Source organism: Astyanax mexicanus, chromosome 16 (assembly GCF_023375975.1).
Source record: "Astyanax mexicanus isolate ESR-SI-001 chromosome 16, AstMex3_surface, whole genome shotgun sequence".
NCBI classification, from domain to species: Eukaryota; Metazoa; Chordata; class Actinopteri; order Characiformes; family Acestrorhamphidae; genus Astyanax; species Astyanax mexicanus.
In genome coordinates this window covers 33,317,212-33,332,489 of record NC_064423.1, presented here as the reverse complement: position 1 = coordinate 33,332,489, position 15,278 = coordinate 33,317,212, and the positions used below count along the sequence as shown (strand labels likewise).

The following is a 15,278-nucleotide window of genomic DNA, read 5'->3' as shown; positions in this document are numbered from 1 at the left end:
CTGGTCTCTCTAGTACGACATTGTAACTTGAATTCCTTGCCACACTAGAACAAATCACACAACCTGTTCTGAAATGACAGCAATGAAATCCATCTGACAGCCTAGCAGCAGCAGCAGTGGCGGTGGTGTTTGAAATTCATAGCTGTCCGTGTTGTGTTTGTGTTGGAGTCTCTGGGCTGCAGCCTCTGTGGCGGTGTGAAATTGGGGAGGATAAAGTGTTGCAGTGCGGAGAGCCACATGCGTAACTGCGCAGTATGAAATGAAACAGTGATGGAGACGATGGTGGCAGCTCAGGAACAGCACTGGCTCCACCCATGCAGAGAGGTCATGTACGACACAGGTGAGGGAAGCAGGAAAGAGGACACGGGGGTAAACCTACTGTATGTTTGCAGTTCCGGCTGATGCAGCATGTCTAAGCCTACGTTTACACTAGCAGGCAACAGAGAGTCAAGGAACTAGTCATTTCCTATAGGTGTATGCAAAAAGTAGCCGCAATTTAGAAAACAACTTTACACGGTTACATGGTGACAGAGTAACAAATTGAGATGAGATTTTCTCAACTTTAAACAAATAAATTATGATGCGGTGAAAAGACATTCTAAACTGATTGCCTGAACAAGTTGTTCTGACCAATCACAGACACAGTGGACCTAAGTCCCCAGCTTCTGTCCTCTTTAATTCCTACCAAACTCAATCTTTATTCCTTTACTCAAAATTTTTAAACATGTGAAGAAAAGAGAGGCTCATAAACACCTCATGAAAACTTGAAGCATCAAAGTTGTGCTGCGTTCCAATTGAACTCGGAGGGCAAATTTTTCTTGCTCCAATTTTGAAAGCACCTACAGGTCAGATTTTCTACAAGGAAAGTTGGGAGAGCCTCACCACAACCCAGATATCAGAATTAAAGATGGCTGCACTGGACAGATACAATAGTAAAAGAGGAGTATTATAGAGTTAATTAACATTTAAACCTATTCTTGTCTCATTAAATCATTCGTACACAGTACGGTCCAAATACTATCTGTGAACATGTTTTATGATGTTTGGATATGCAAAACACATGTGTATGTATGCATGTTTTGTTATCAACCGCTACCACCAACAGTGCTATCCTAAAACAACGCAAAAAATGATAGCTGATATCTGCATGTTTAACTTGAAGACTCTGGTCAACTTATGATCAGAACAGAGTTTCAGAGACCACCCCAAGGTCATAAAACCAATGTCTGCTGTTGACACAGAGCACCTTCCTTTGGCAAACAAAAGGCTATGTAACTGCCACTGCAGAACTTCTATTTGCCTGTAGTAGAGAAAGAAAAAAAAGAAAAGAAATAGTAAATGTCGTTATGCAGCCTGACACTACATCCTTGTAAAAAGGCATGTGACCTTTAGACTGCTAGTGTGAAAAGTGAGTGCACCGGAAAGAGAGAGGCAAAAAAAAGAGAGAAAGAGCGAAGGAATCGCTCAAACTATGGCAGTTGTAATTGCATACGTGGCCTATTTCAGGAGCGAGGACTGCAAATGGATTGACTGCATGTTTTAATGAAGTGATGGCTGAAAATGGTCTTCCATGAAGCAGATATGTGTAGATCAGTGAAGTGGACCATGAACGTAAAGAAGTGTGGTGAGGGAGTCAATCAATAAAAGGAGGGGAAAATGGAAGACACACCAGAGTCCGTTGATCACAAAGGGAGGTTCCACTCCGGCTTGTGTGCGGCGCATGGAAAACCTGCAGCATCCTCCCTTCCACCATTGGGATGGTGAGGATGGCTGGGTTTGCAGGGAGCGGGGAGCAGGTAGCCAATGAGAGGAAAGCATGCAAATGAGGTGTTTCGTTTCAGGTGTTCTCCTTGGCAGTGGGGCTCCCCGGCCCCACCTCCATCTCTCCGTCCCAAGGGGCCGGGTTCAAAAAGCGGGAATCAGGTTGGGGGGAGGGCAGGGAAGAGCCGGCAAATTCTCATTCCCCACGTCAGTCTCGCTCTCTGCCCCATCATCTCGCTTAGACGTTCTACGAATACAAATAGGCGCAAACTCATCCAGGGAGGCTGAATGGATGAGAGCACCACATCCTCCGCAGCTTCAGATGGAAAGATGAGAAGTAGGTGGACTCCTAAATAGGGCTTCAACACTCAAACATACGCTATCAATAGTGTTGATTATAGGAAAGTGCTCACATGATTATTTCCTACAGTACAAAAGCATTCCACAACTCAGCTCAGATGATACAGGCTGGCATTTCAACAAATTGCAGTACACTACAGCAGACGTCTTGAAGCCTACTATAGTTTGCCAGCTCTAACACACCTCCCACACTCTGTAATTAATAGTTATCAGGTTGTATCAGGTGGGTAGGAAAAAGGAAAGCACCATAGCGTACTACACTGCAGGTCTCCAGAACTAGAAGTGATTTTTATGGAAAAAAAAAAAAACAGGAAATAAAAGGTTGCAAATATATACAAACTGGGCCAATGCAATTACTATCACGCATTTAGAAAACATATATTGGATTACACCATAAAAAAGAGGGTTTAATCAATAAATGCAATGGTTGTATGTACACTAATATGCAGTCAACTGTTGCAGGTAATGTCTTTTATGACCTATTTCTGGTACACAAGACACTGTGCATTAAGAAAAGTTAAATTCATAGAGAGCGCTAATAAAATCCAAACCTAATGAAAAGGGAAATCAAAGTATGATCAAAATCATAAAATGCATCTCAAAAAGAGGTTCATTCAATTAACTGAATAATAAAAATCATTAAAAAAAAAATTCAATTGAAACCCTGCTCTTCACGCAGTGTCACTCTCTGCTGGTGGGGGGTGACATTCACCAAGTGAAGTCAATGGAAGCATTTTTTCCCTCTGCAATCCATCACAACTATTACATACCCATTCAATGGTGCGCTACACTCGGCTACTACCACAGCAGCACTTCCAGAGCAATGGAAATGTAATGGTCCATACCAAAGATGCACCAATTAACCTTTCCATTCGACACTCGCCAGGCCTCGCTGATTGATCATGGTCTGAAAGAGTGTGAAGGGGGTGGGTGGCAGGCAAGTGCACAAAGCTCAGATCATTCCTTCTTCTGTAGTCAGCAGCAACATTAATAAGGGGATCCCCCTTTTGGAAAAAACAGTGTGTAAAAACACACACTGTGTGAACAAGCTGACAAAACACCCTGTGAATAAATAACACAAATCAGCAGAGAAAGACATGATAAGCTGTGAATGGAAGTAAATTAAATTACCAAACAGCCTTTTCTTGAGCACAATCATTATTTGTAAATTAACTCGCTACAGGGTCAGAAGTAATAGAACACCTGCTTATGCATGTACAGTTTCTTCTGAAATACACTAAAAAGTATTAAAATGTATTAAAAAAGACGAATGACATTTCTGATTAAACTATTAAAACACAGCTTACTGGAATGATAAAAATAGTTTTAAATTGACTGCAGTCTGCAATTACAGAACAATAAAGTGCTTCTATATGATCAGTGGAGCTGAAAATGGATAATAGGTGTAGAAACAAGTAGGCTGATCAAATTGTTATGCTGCTCCAGAATTCTATTGGCAAGACTTTTCTAGTAACACTATACTACACTATGTTTTCAAACAGTCTCACCCAGAAACATGTGCTGAGGATGATGGAATTGATGCAGTGTCAGCCTCCCCTTTGCCCTCCAGACACCACAGGTCAGCTCATTTCCCCCAATGATGAGAGGGGTCAGTCCAGTAGAGCGTAACTGCACAGATGCATCCACCACCCCCTAAAATCCCTCAAGACTCATAGCATGAAACCTGTGATGGATGTTCCACTCCAACGAATGAGCAGCTACAAGACAGGAGCGCAGCATGCACTGCATGGAAATCAGAAGCTAAAAGGCAATCGCAGCCACAAGCTCAGGTCCCTATCTGGCTTCACCGCACAGGATGTCTGCATGAAAAGGCCAATCCAAATATCACACAGGCATTTCCACTCAGTTCTGAGGGATAATGAGTTTGTTCACACTCAAAGCAGATTACCATGGTGAGGTGAAGCCGCGAGGCCGCAGCTCTCTGCCACTTCAAGAGAGTGCCGTTTGTCTCTAGCTTTTCCAAGCACTGCTTTGACAGGTGAACTCACAAGACCTCAAGACCTCAAGCTCAAGAGAGGTCTACCAGTGGTCCGCTCAAATAGTGAAAAGGCTTTAATGGAACGCAATAGTATTCCAGCACTCCCTCAGTTGCAAATTGAATTTCAGGATAAGGCCCAACTCAAACACCTAATAATCCCCGCTGCCTGCCTCTCAGAAACCAAACAAGGTCACTTTCATCCTGCCTCACTGGGCCCAATATAGCTACCACCACAGTGCCAAATACACCTCCCGAGCCTCCCTTTGCCTCCCCCACCAACATTTACAATGGCGCTACATCAGAGGGGACACATTAGCTTGCCTTATTGAACCTTACCTATGGCGAAACAACGACTGTATTGAAGGGCTAGAGAAGGAGGGCAGAAAAATAGACTTTTGACAAAATGCCAATGTCATGGCGATGAGGCGTAGAAAGACGAAAGAAACAGAGACTCCACCTAAAAACTTGTCGATACGCTATCAATGAGTAAGACAAAAGAAGACTGAATTAAGGCAACCGTCCAATTGTGGTCAATAAAACACTCATTAATCATGTCTGCACAGGTCATGTGATTGCGAGCATGTTCTAGTATACATACTCAAGTCAAAAAAAAAAATAAATAATTTGAATCACAGTATTGCATGCAGTTATTTCTAAGATAGATATGTAAATGATCATGGGTGTGCTCTAACTAAACAGTGGGTCTTGTCACAAGAGATTTGAAAGCAGGGTAACTTATTGAATTGAGGAAAGCAGGCTAGTTAATTCAACAATTCACCCATCAGATGTATTGCAATCAAGTATTAATAGGACTAGTTAAGATGCCAAATTATGCGATTTCTAAGTGTTCAGATTATACAGGATCATCTGCAAAATCTTTGGGCAATTGTTGTGCAGGATGCTATACAGAACCCTGTATTCCTCAATACCAAATGCATCTCATCTTGTGTCCAAGCTAGAGGTGCCCATCCGGCTACTAGAACATCTATGAATGCACATGAATCAATAGGTGTGTTTTCTGCATCTCCTTACCTGCTACGCTGAGTCTAGCAGAGCGGCTGATTATCATCCCCAGGCTGTCGATGGAGGCAATACACTGGTAGATGCCTTCATCTGGTTTGTTGTGTTTGGAGTGCATCACTGAGCTGATGAGCAGTGAGCCGTCGGGCAGGATCTGCCTGCGGTCATCTGATGCCAAGCTGAGGAAGGTGCCATCCTTCTTCCAACGTACCTTGGCGGGGATGTCGCTGTAAACAGAGCAGTTGAGCAGCGCTGGGGAACCCCTCACCGCCAATGTGTCTGAGGGTTCCACGGAGAACGAGAATGTGCTGAATTGCCTCGAAGCAGGGCCTGAAAGAACAGGGAAAAAACAGGCAGGTTAGACCTGTATACTATGTAGCAATTAGTTGACCAAACAAGTGGTAGTTGTTGTAGTGGCCAACACCACCACCTTCCAAAGCAGCCAGACATAGGTTAAATTTCTCGATTTCTGGATGGATAAACACATGGTACACCAACAAGACTCCCCCTAACTCCTCCTAACATTCTCTTACCAGTGATACAAATTCATGTGAAAATTAAAAATTAACTAGATTAACTGATAGATATGTTAGTACTCCTAATTTTTATGCTGTACTATACTAAAAATGCATGTTGTACAAATGGAATACTGGTAGCATTATATAACAGGAGGACAAACAAACAAAAAAAAGGTGTCATCAGCCGATGGTTACTGTACTCTGCCTACACATTTCAGAGAATTTCCTGCTTTAATATACTCACTGCTGCTCTAAAAGAGATTGTTAATGAGCTGATCAGTTGAATTAAGTCAGTTGGGAGAAGATAAAGGCATACATGGGCGCCAGGATCAGGATTAAAGGAATAACTACAGAAATAACCACTGATTGAGACCCAACCTCATGCTGAGAACCATTTCTCAGAAATTCTCAGCCCTTTCATGTTCTAGTTAATATATTCAGCACTTTATTTCACCAATTAACTGATTGAATGGACTAAATATCTTTAGGTTGGGTTTGAGGGCTACACATTGCCATAAGGTGATATAGGAACAATGGAAGCTTTGCCAAAAGGTTGCCTGTGGCATGCCATAAACCACAGTTCCCTCCCCATCATCTGTGCTCATAGTCTTCCATCTGCCAAGAATAGGAACATTCCAAGGGCCATTATACCAAAAATGAATACACAAATACTGAAAAAATAAAAAACAAACTCATTTTGAAGCTGGTTAATCACAAAAAAACTCAAATTAGCAGTGTAGCCAAGGGACATCAACACACATTTGAATATTTTTGTTTCTTTGTGCACCAAGTGAAATTGGAAGTTAGTCATAGGATTAATACAAGAAGTCAAATGAAATGCAATTACTTTGTCCTCATAAATAATTCAAATCTTGGCCCCAAGAGTTGTGGAGAAATTGTTTAAATAAAAACTGGAATTATCTGAACTACATGGATGGGACCAAAAAATAATGAGGTTTTTAAATGTTTTTTTTTTTTTATATTATTATTAATGCACCAAATAATCAGCCAAATGCTAAATATAACCACAGAGGAGCCTCAGACAGTCTCTATTCAGTCTGTGGCAAAGCTACAAAAAAAGCCTAGCGTTCCAGCTCCAGAACTCGCAGTACTGGCCATGTTAATTCGGGATGGAGGGTAGGAGGGGTTCTCGTCTCTGTCCCCAAAACCTGGCATCGCTCTGCAGTCTGGACTAATGAGGCCGCCCCGGATTCCTCTCAGGTCACATTGTATGCCTCTATTCAGCCTCGCAACGTACAGTCCCCAAATCTCTGGCTTTTAGCACCGGCCATTCAGAGGGCTGAAACTGTTATAGGAAGGCACATTTCCCTCCCTTCCACTCTCAGATTGGCCTGCGTGGGATGTTACAGAGGTGGAGTAATTGTGGTCAGGCGTCTGCGCACCAAGATACTGCCCAGCGCTATCCTGGAGCTTTAACGCTATCTGCACTGACTATCTGCTGACTGCCGTGCTTCTGATTACTTCTACAACCGCGCTGCAGCTCTGCTGAGAGCTGCTTTGGTTGGCCAGGCCCTTCTGGTGCTAAAGATGATAATGGCACTGCCTGGCAAATGTTAACATAAAGAGGAAAGTAGGGTTTCCTTGCGTTGCTGAGAGGCAAGCAGCAGTTCCAGCATAAACACATCTGGATCAAATTAAGGCCCGGGAAGATGGATGCTGTCGTGTTGACGTGAAGTATCAACAGTCAGCTGACACGAGGCATTCATCACACAGCGAGTTTCCACAAGCGCTTTAAAATGAAGGTATTGCGTTCAAAAATAGCTCATGGAGAGCAAGTCCACTAGACATATTCGCTACTATTTGGTAAAAGTGGGCAATACAATATTTAATCGTATTTAATGTACTTACAACATAAGCATATTGAGGACATATATGACCTGAAACATCATCAGAGTGCATAACTATTCCTGTAGTAAGTAAGTAAAGTAAGTAAACTTTTAAGTCTCTTAAATCACAAATACACTGAAAATGAGTTGATTTGAACTCACAGGGAGTTTATTTCAAAAGGCAGAATTTGCTGTGTAACATGTGTGTGTACATTTCACCCAGGAAGGCATGGAGACAGATGGCGAGGCCTGTCCAACGGCAGTGAGAAGGGAATTCCACTTTCCTGCAGGCCATCAGCAGAACTGCACAGTTAATCAGTAGCATCTTTAGCGGTTCTACACCTCTCAGGGAGGCTGGCAGCGTGGCTCACAAAGCTCCACATTAGCCGCCAGCCAAAATGAAAGACCATCTGCCTGCTGTAGACTCTACATCCCTGTGCCCCCAGCGTAACAGGAGTGGGAGACTGCTGAGCTGCTGTCTTCTACTTTTTCTTGATGTTTTCCATAAGTTGCTTACCTCTACGGGACTCAACAGATGAGCAATAGAATGGTGTAACTGACTGTCGGAAAGGATGCCATACTGCTCATATCCGCAAGAGATCTTAAACACAGCCAACTCAGATGATATGAGATGATTTCTTACTCTGGGGAAATCCTGAAAAATTGATGGCATCTCAAACCCTCTTCTCTTCATTCATGTAGATTTTACTATGCTTTTTGATCTAGTACATTCCTCGTTCCTGCAGCATGAACACCTTTGGGTACCGGTAATTGTCAGAAGTGGTGCAGATGTTTGCACTGCATTAAAAAAGCTAGCATTTGTCCTTCTGAGCTTCAAAGGCACTACAGAATTTCTACAAGTAAAGGCAAATATTTATGTATGGCCCAGGATAAAAGCATTAAGCACTTTCCCCTCAGAGTGGGCATAAGGCAATAAGCACATTGTGCATGCCTCTACGGACATTAACATTTAAAGGACTTGTAGCTCAAAGACTTTAATGCAGAGAATAATGTATTACAGCATTTATGAGCAGATTTTTGTTTTGTATGGAGCAGGCATCACTCGAGACCTGCTCATGGCTAAGACCAGAAGGATATGCCCATTCCCAGAGTGAAGCAGTAACTTGGCAAAGGCTACTGCCCTAGTAACCAGCAGACAGACAGATGGAAAGGCCAACAGGACACAACCTTGACTTTGCCAGCTCAAGGACAGTTGAAAGAACCCATGTACTGGTGACCATTAAAAGAATACCTCTAGGACATGCATGGTACATGTACCTACATTCAACATATGCTTAATCCAACTCGTTCTGGTGTTCTCAGGTCATATTCTAATATATAACTTGTTATAGACAACTAAGATTATACACCAAAACCACACACAGCATGAAAGTGATGGTTCCTTTAAGACTCTCCTACTTTAAACCACTGGCAGACACATTTGGCAGCACTATCCCTTTTTAACTAGTCAAGCATCTCAGCTTGCCTTCACTGAGTTTACTTTAAAACAATGTTTTACACAATATGTTGAGTCCAGACCAGAACATTTTTTGGCAACAGCAATGTCTGAAACAAAGCACAAATACGGCTGAGCATAAAAAGTCTAACTACACTAACTAATTACATGATATTGGCCATTTTACACCAAACATCATATTTACACTAAAATGCAAAAAACATGTACAGAAGATAATTGCACAGGGACAACTACCTGACACTGGAAATATAAAGACAATTTAGAGAGGGAAAATCCATGTTTATATACAGGAGTACATGCAATGTACTCCCATTTTGGTGCAAAAATATATTTAGCTCAAAAAGCAAAATATTTACACAATTATATAAAAACAAATAAAAATGTAATTATTCTTTTGACCAATCATTTTGGACAAAGAAAATGTTTTACAACACAGATTACATGCAAAAGAGCCATGCACCTTCAGGATGGACCAGTTTCAGTAGGAAGATTGGAGCATGGTGTCAGACAGCACATTACAAGAAATGTCTAATCAGTTCTACCTTTCATTCTGCCCTCGCTCTCACTTCAAAAAGTGCCACTGCCTCAGTGCGGGGCAGCAGGGAGAAAATGAGGCTGTCTACTTGATAAGTAGGGGCTTTTACCCCTCTACCAAGTGCCATGAAATCCATTTTAAATCCACGGCCAAACAGTGTTTTGCAGGCATAGCTCGAGGCAGATGACGAGAAAATGTGTTTGTGCTAAGCTTCATTCAGTGGCTTCCTCATGCATTCACTTTCTCCCTGTGCGGGTTCAGCAGTGCACACTGTGTCGAATGAATAGACTGCTCATCAGCAGCATGGCTAGTGTCCATCTCTGCAGATCTGAACAGGCTAGGTGCAAACATACAGTATTTGGGTTTAGTCAGGTGTCAATAGTTTTTATTGTTTATTGTGTGGTTCTGATACTGCAAGAAAGCTGTAAAATAAGAACAAGCCCTCTAAACAATCACTAGGTTTAATTGTGTGCTGTTAAAATGTGAACAGATGCTCCAGGTGATTATTTTTTGTGGATGGTTTGATGAAGCAGTACAAATGATAAATCCAAAACTAGTCATTTTGGTGTTAAAAAAAACAGGTCATGATAGATCATATACACTTCACAAAACTTTATATTTTTTACAATACTAATAACTATTACAGTGGCATCTAAGATAGTGCCCTCCTCACAACCATTTAATATCATCATCATCCAGGGATGCTTGATGGTATTAGAATTAACACTACTTTTAAATTCATTGTTTTAAGCCAGTCTTTAATTTTTGTTATTAGTTTTAAAGTTATAAAATGTTATACATGGGTTTCTAGTCTCTACAAGTTACAAATGTGTATATCTGCATCCCTAATATAATTCATATACAAATTATTTTGAACCAAGTATACATGAGTGGATTAGCTTCTTAAATCAGATCTGATATTTGATCAGATTGAAATTGCACAGCTTGCTTTGGTAACAACATAGCCATGATGTTGGAGCCATATACTTCCATCACTCTGGACATGATGTGTTTATTGTTTTTTGAGAGCAGACTGAGTTATTCTAATCGCATTTCAAACCACCTTAAAATGTGATGTGGATCTGATTAACTAAAGTACACAGATTTCATGTGTATAACTTCATGCACTACTTGTTAGAAAGCACCTTAAGTCTTAATTTGGTCTACATTCTGCACACACTAGTTTAACATTACATTCATTGCTCATGCAGTCCAGGATAGACTTCAGGATACACTCTACATTCCACTGGCACAACTGACTACTGGATCTCTACTGACAAATCTGTGCAAAGAGATGTCACTGTTTTCTCTGGCTTTCCTAGGAATAAGAACACCCGTGTACAGTACATGCTTGTGTTAATAAGTAATTGTCACCTCTGTACGAGAGGCTCGAAACTCATCTTCCACTTCCCATCACACCCACAGTCCCACCACTCCGACACACACACACGCACCTCGCTGAACTGTGTTCATAGCGGAAACTGTCGATGCAAACATCAATCAGCAGCATACGGATATCCTGAAAGACCCAACACCACCTACAAATACCAAGCCTGGCAAGAGAGAGCCTGGCTGCTTATGAACGAGATTGATTTCACATTCATGACGCCCGCCCCACCCAGACGTGAGCCACAGGAGCGCTCCTCAAAACACAAAGACCCCCTGTTCACCGTCTCTTCTCAGCAGGAAGCCACATGCTGGAGTGTGTTTGGCTCCCCTGGCTCCAGCACAAAGAGGAGGCTGTGCCGATCAGGTCCACAGGCGTGAATCCCTACGGACCACAACCCAGCAGCAGCTATGAAAAGCTGCTTTCCTTATGAGCTGAAGGCCAAACACCAGTTTTTAATGAAGCTTCTGTCGTTAAACCATTGCACACAGGAGCCGTCGACGACTTCTCTTCAATTAAATGTGAAAACCCAATGAAGGGGACCGGCATACGTAATGAAGCAATAATGAGAAGTCTGGAGTTTTGAGTGCGAATTCTCGACAGTATATTTAAACAGTTTTGGCCAAAGCCAAAGACAAAATATTAGTGTTTAAGGGTGTAAGAAAATGAACATCAAAGTATTGTAATGCGCTCTGCAATTGTGTATTGATTCTCAAAAACACGATTGATTGTTAATGAATAAATAAGATTAATGGCAGACAGTGACTAATTTAATGTTGTGTTTAAACACCCACCACTAGAAAGCAGTGCTGTAGAGTCTCCATATCCCACATACTATGCTGGTTTTCTAAAAATGTGAAAGAAAAAAAAAACTGATCTATTTAATCGTGACCCCTGTCTCACAAAGCTCATCATATTGCATCACAGGTTTTTGCCAATACAGTGCTAACGCATAGTCACAATAAATATCTCCTGGGTAAAGTTTAAAGTAATGCAACTTTTAAAATGAGTTTATGCTTCTTTTGTTTAAGAAACTGCTTCTTCAATTTAAGGAAAAATTGCAACTACAATTTAGAAAAGCATTGCTGTAAAAATTTGATTGCATTTCGAATTAAAACATGATAATGACCATCCCACCTAATCTAAGACTCTTAAACTGATTCCAGAAGTACTGGATGGAGCACAATCAATCCAGAGAGTATGGCATCGTCTGTTTACCGTTTCCAAAATCTCTAATTTTACTGGCAATACTTCTCTACACAAATCTCTCTCTCTCTATCCCTCTCCATATATATGTGTGTGTGTGTGTATATATATATATATATATATATATATATATATATATATATATTAGGGGTGTCACGATCTCGATATTTTATCGAAATCGAATCGAAATGAGGTCACGATCTCGAGTATCGAAGTCAAAAAGAGGATCGACGATCCCTCCCGCGCGCGCTACGCAAATAGCGCAGCGCGCTACGCAAATGGTGCGGCACCAACACAGCGCATCCTATTCATTTAAATAGAGATAGCCACTGCATGAGCGCAGTCGGCGGGAGTGTGATCACTGTTTTTATCTGTCCAACGGGGGAGGGGGGGCGGGGGTTGGGCGCGCAGGTTTTGTATCTGTATCTAACGGAGGGGTGGGTGCGCGCAGGTGAGAGCGTGTGAACTCGCTGAAATGCGTGTGTCAGTGTGACTTGAGAACACTGACTATAGATCACAGTGAGGTGGATTAAAAATCTTAAACTTATAATTGACTACACCTGTTGCTTTCCATTGAATTAAAAAAACATCTTTCTCTCAGATAAAGTAAACACAAGCGTGTTTCTGACTAAAATAAAAGCTTTTCAGGAGAGATATAAGTTATGTGCAAATATTTATAAGACAATACCCACATCACTTATCTAACCAGCCTGTACTGATTTCTGCCCCCCAATAATGCTTTCAATAACCTCTTGTAACCCCTGGGAGCCAGGGGTTACACTCTAATAGCCTTTAATAGTCTTCAGTAGCCTTTAAAAGACTTACCTGGCGGCCGTGGTGTGTCCACTAAACTCCGTAGTTATAAACATCCTGAGGTTAGCAGCGCGCTAACTGACCTGTTTATAATGTAATCCGAGCAGTGACTCCGTGTCGGCTGTTCTAACCTGCTGCTGTTAGCTGCTTGGGCTGAAAGATGAACTGTAGTGAGCTGTATTATCCGGTTAGTGGGGTTAAAACTTTTATTTGTTTACAGAAACAGTAAAAACGGACTGGCTGAGCTCTGTAGCCCGTGGCTGGGCTGTACTGAAGTAGTGACTGAGTGAAGAGAGCGGGGCTTGTGCTGCTGCCGCTAGTGGTTGGATGAAGAACTGCAGCTTCATGTAATGAGCAGTTTCACCAGCCATCCACACACAGCTCTGATAAACTGCTTGTTTTAATAGTGCACACTGTTGCTACCAAAAAAAGTCACTAGATGGCATTACCATATATATCTTAATAAATAATAATAATAATATTTATAATATTTATAATAATAATAATAATAAATATATTATTTAAATTTTATGAGGCATAAAATAATAACAAGAAAAAAAACAAGAAAATCGAGAATCGAATCGAATCGTGACCCTCAAATCGAAAATGAAATCGAATCGAGGATTTAGAGAATCGTGACACCCCTAATATATATATATATATATATATATGTAATAAATTCTGGTCTGATTGAGGAGGCGAGTCTTAGGGAGTTTGGAGCTATTATGTTTCAGGAAGAATATCGCAATTTAGCACCATATATGGATAATTTACTGCAAATCAAAACAACGTATTTCAATACTGATATTTGTCTTATTACAAGGACGCAAAATGGTTTTCAAATGAAAAAAGAAAAAAAAAGGTGAGTCAAGGCAAACACAACTGCAATTTCTAGCTCAAAACAAGGCGAATAATCATGATTAACTGCTTCATTTTTGAAGTCAACTACATTCATTTATTTCAATAACCTAGCTGCCAATTTCTTTATCAGTTAATGGCATGGCATATGAAATTCTAAACTTGTCCATATTCCTTTGTCCCACATGTCCCTCTCCCTGCATGAGGAAACAAGGAAAAATACCCCATGGCTCCACTTTATTGAGCAGGGGAGGCTTCGCAGCTGTTTGACCTTCAGTCGAAAAAATGATGCCAGAAGCAAAAATGTAGAGACAGTATAGAAATTTCAGCATGATAGAAAACGTAAAACGGACATGTAAAAGCCCCGTCACAAGTAAAATCTTTATTTATAAGATACACAATTCCTCTTTCTCATCTCTTTCAGTCACTTCCTCGAGTCTCTGTCGCTCTACCCTGAGCGCCGGGGCCTCGTTAGGCAGACTGGAAGTGCCTTTCCCTTTATTGTCTGTCCACCTCCAGCCTGTCTGCCTCTCTCCATGCCTGCCTTCATCTTCCAGCATCACTCACTCGCTCCATCTGTCACTGCCAAGCTCACTGAGGAGGACGTGGTGATCTTCTCACGAGTAGGGAGGCTCTCGGCATATTTAAGAACACAAGCCTCAAAGACTGGAAGTCTTTTTTTGACTTCCCTGTGGAGTTGTCACATTGCAAATACACCTAATCTAGTCTTTTCCCAGGCAAAACAAAGCAAACCAAGCCCACTGATGGATGCAATATATATATTACTGTCAGACAAAAAGCTTGCATCTCCATAAAGTCAACTTTATAGAACATAAAATGCCTTAAATTTTAAAAATTTAATTTTGACAAAATGTAAAGAACAAGAACAAGTCAAGTTTCATCGGGTTACAACCAAAAATATATCTTTTTTTTTTTCTAGTGAGCTTTGTCTGAGAAGAAATCAAAGATGTTTTATATGCCATGAAGATCCTTGGACACTATCTAAGATTTTCACTTTGAAAATGTAATCTAGATATAAAATAAAATCCTCTAAGCTGACACTGAGTTCATCAAATCTGCCTAAACGCTGGCAAAGCTTTTCAGAGCAGGCCACTATGATGGATTTAACTGCTGACCCGTCTCAAGTCAGAGGGGCCGGGGCACTGAGATAATGCAGGGGTGGGAACATTAGCCATTTTTAAAGGTCACTGTCACTGCCGGAGAAGAGAAAGGGACGGAGAACAACATCTCTTTTGTCGCTTTCAGCACTTCTCTTTCCTTTCTTTTGTGTTCCACTCCACTACCTTGCCCACTCCAACTTCCGAGGCAGCGGCCGTGAACAATGCCGCCCTCCCCCTCCTCCTGCTCCTGCTCAGGTCCCCAGCCCGCCGCAGCCTGCCGCGCTGGCGGTCTGGATGTTCTGATAGCTCCTTTGCCCTCGCAGCAGGGGGGCAAGGTGCAAAGTCTGTACAAAATGATTGGTAGGCCGCTATGCCA

At 41.5% G+C, this 15,278-nt stretch overlaps 1 protein-coding gene across 19 annotated transcripts in view; it reads right to left on the bottom strand.

Moving 5' to 3' along the window:
• The window catches only part of neo1a (neogenin 1a), a 183,115-nt gene that overhangs the window by 116,707 nt on the left and 51,130 nt on the right, over window positions 1-15,278 (bottom strand). For all 19 annotated transcript variants that reach the window (XM_022670020.2, XM_022670009.2, XM_022670023.2 and 16 more), the window contains exon 2: window positions 5,153-5,470. In XM_022670020.2, the coding sequence (XP_022525741.2) occupies window positions 5,153-5,470 (318 nt within the window). The remainder of the gene's footprint in view (window positions 1-5,152; window positions 5,471-15,278) is intronic.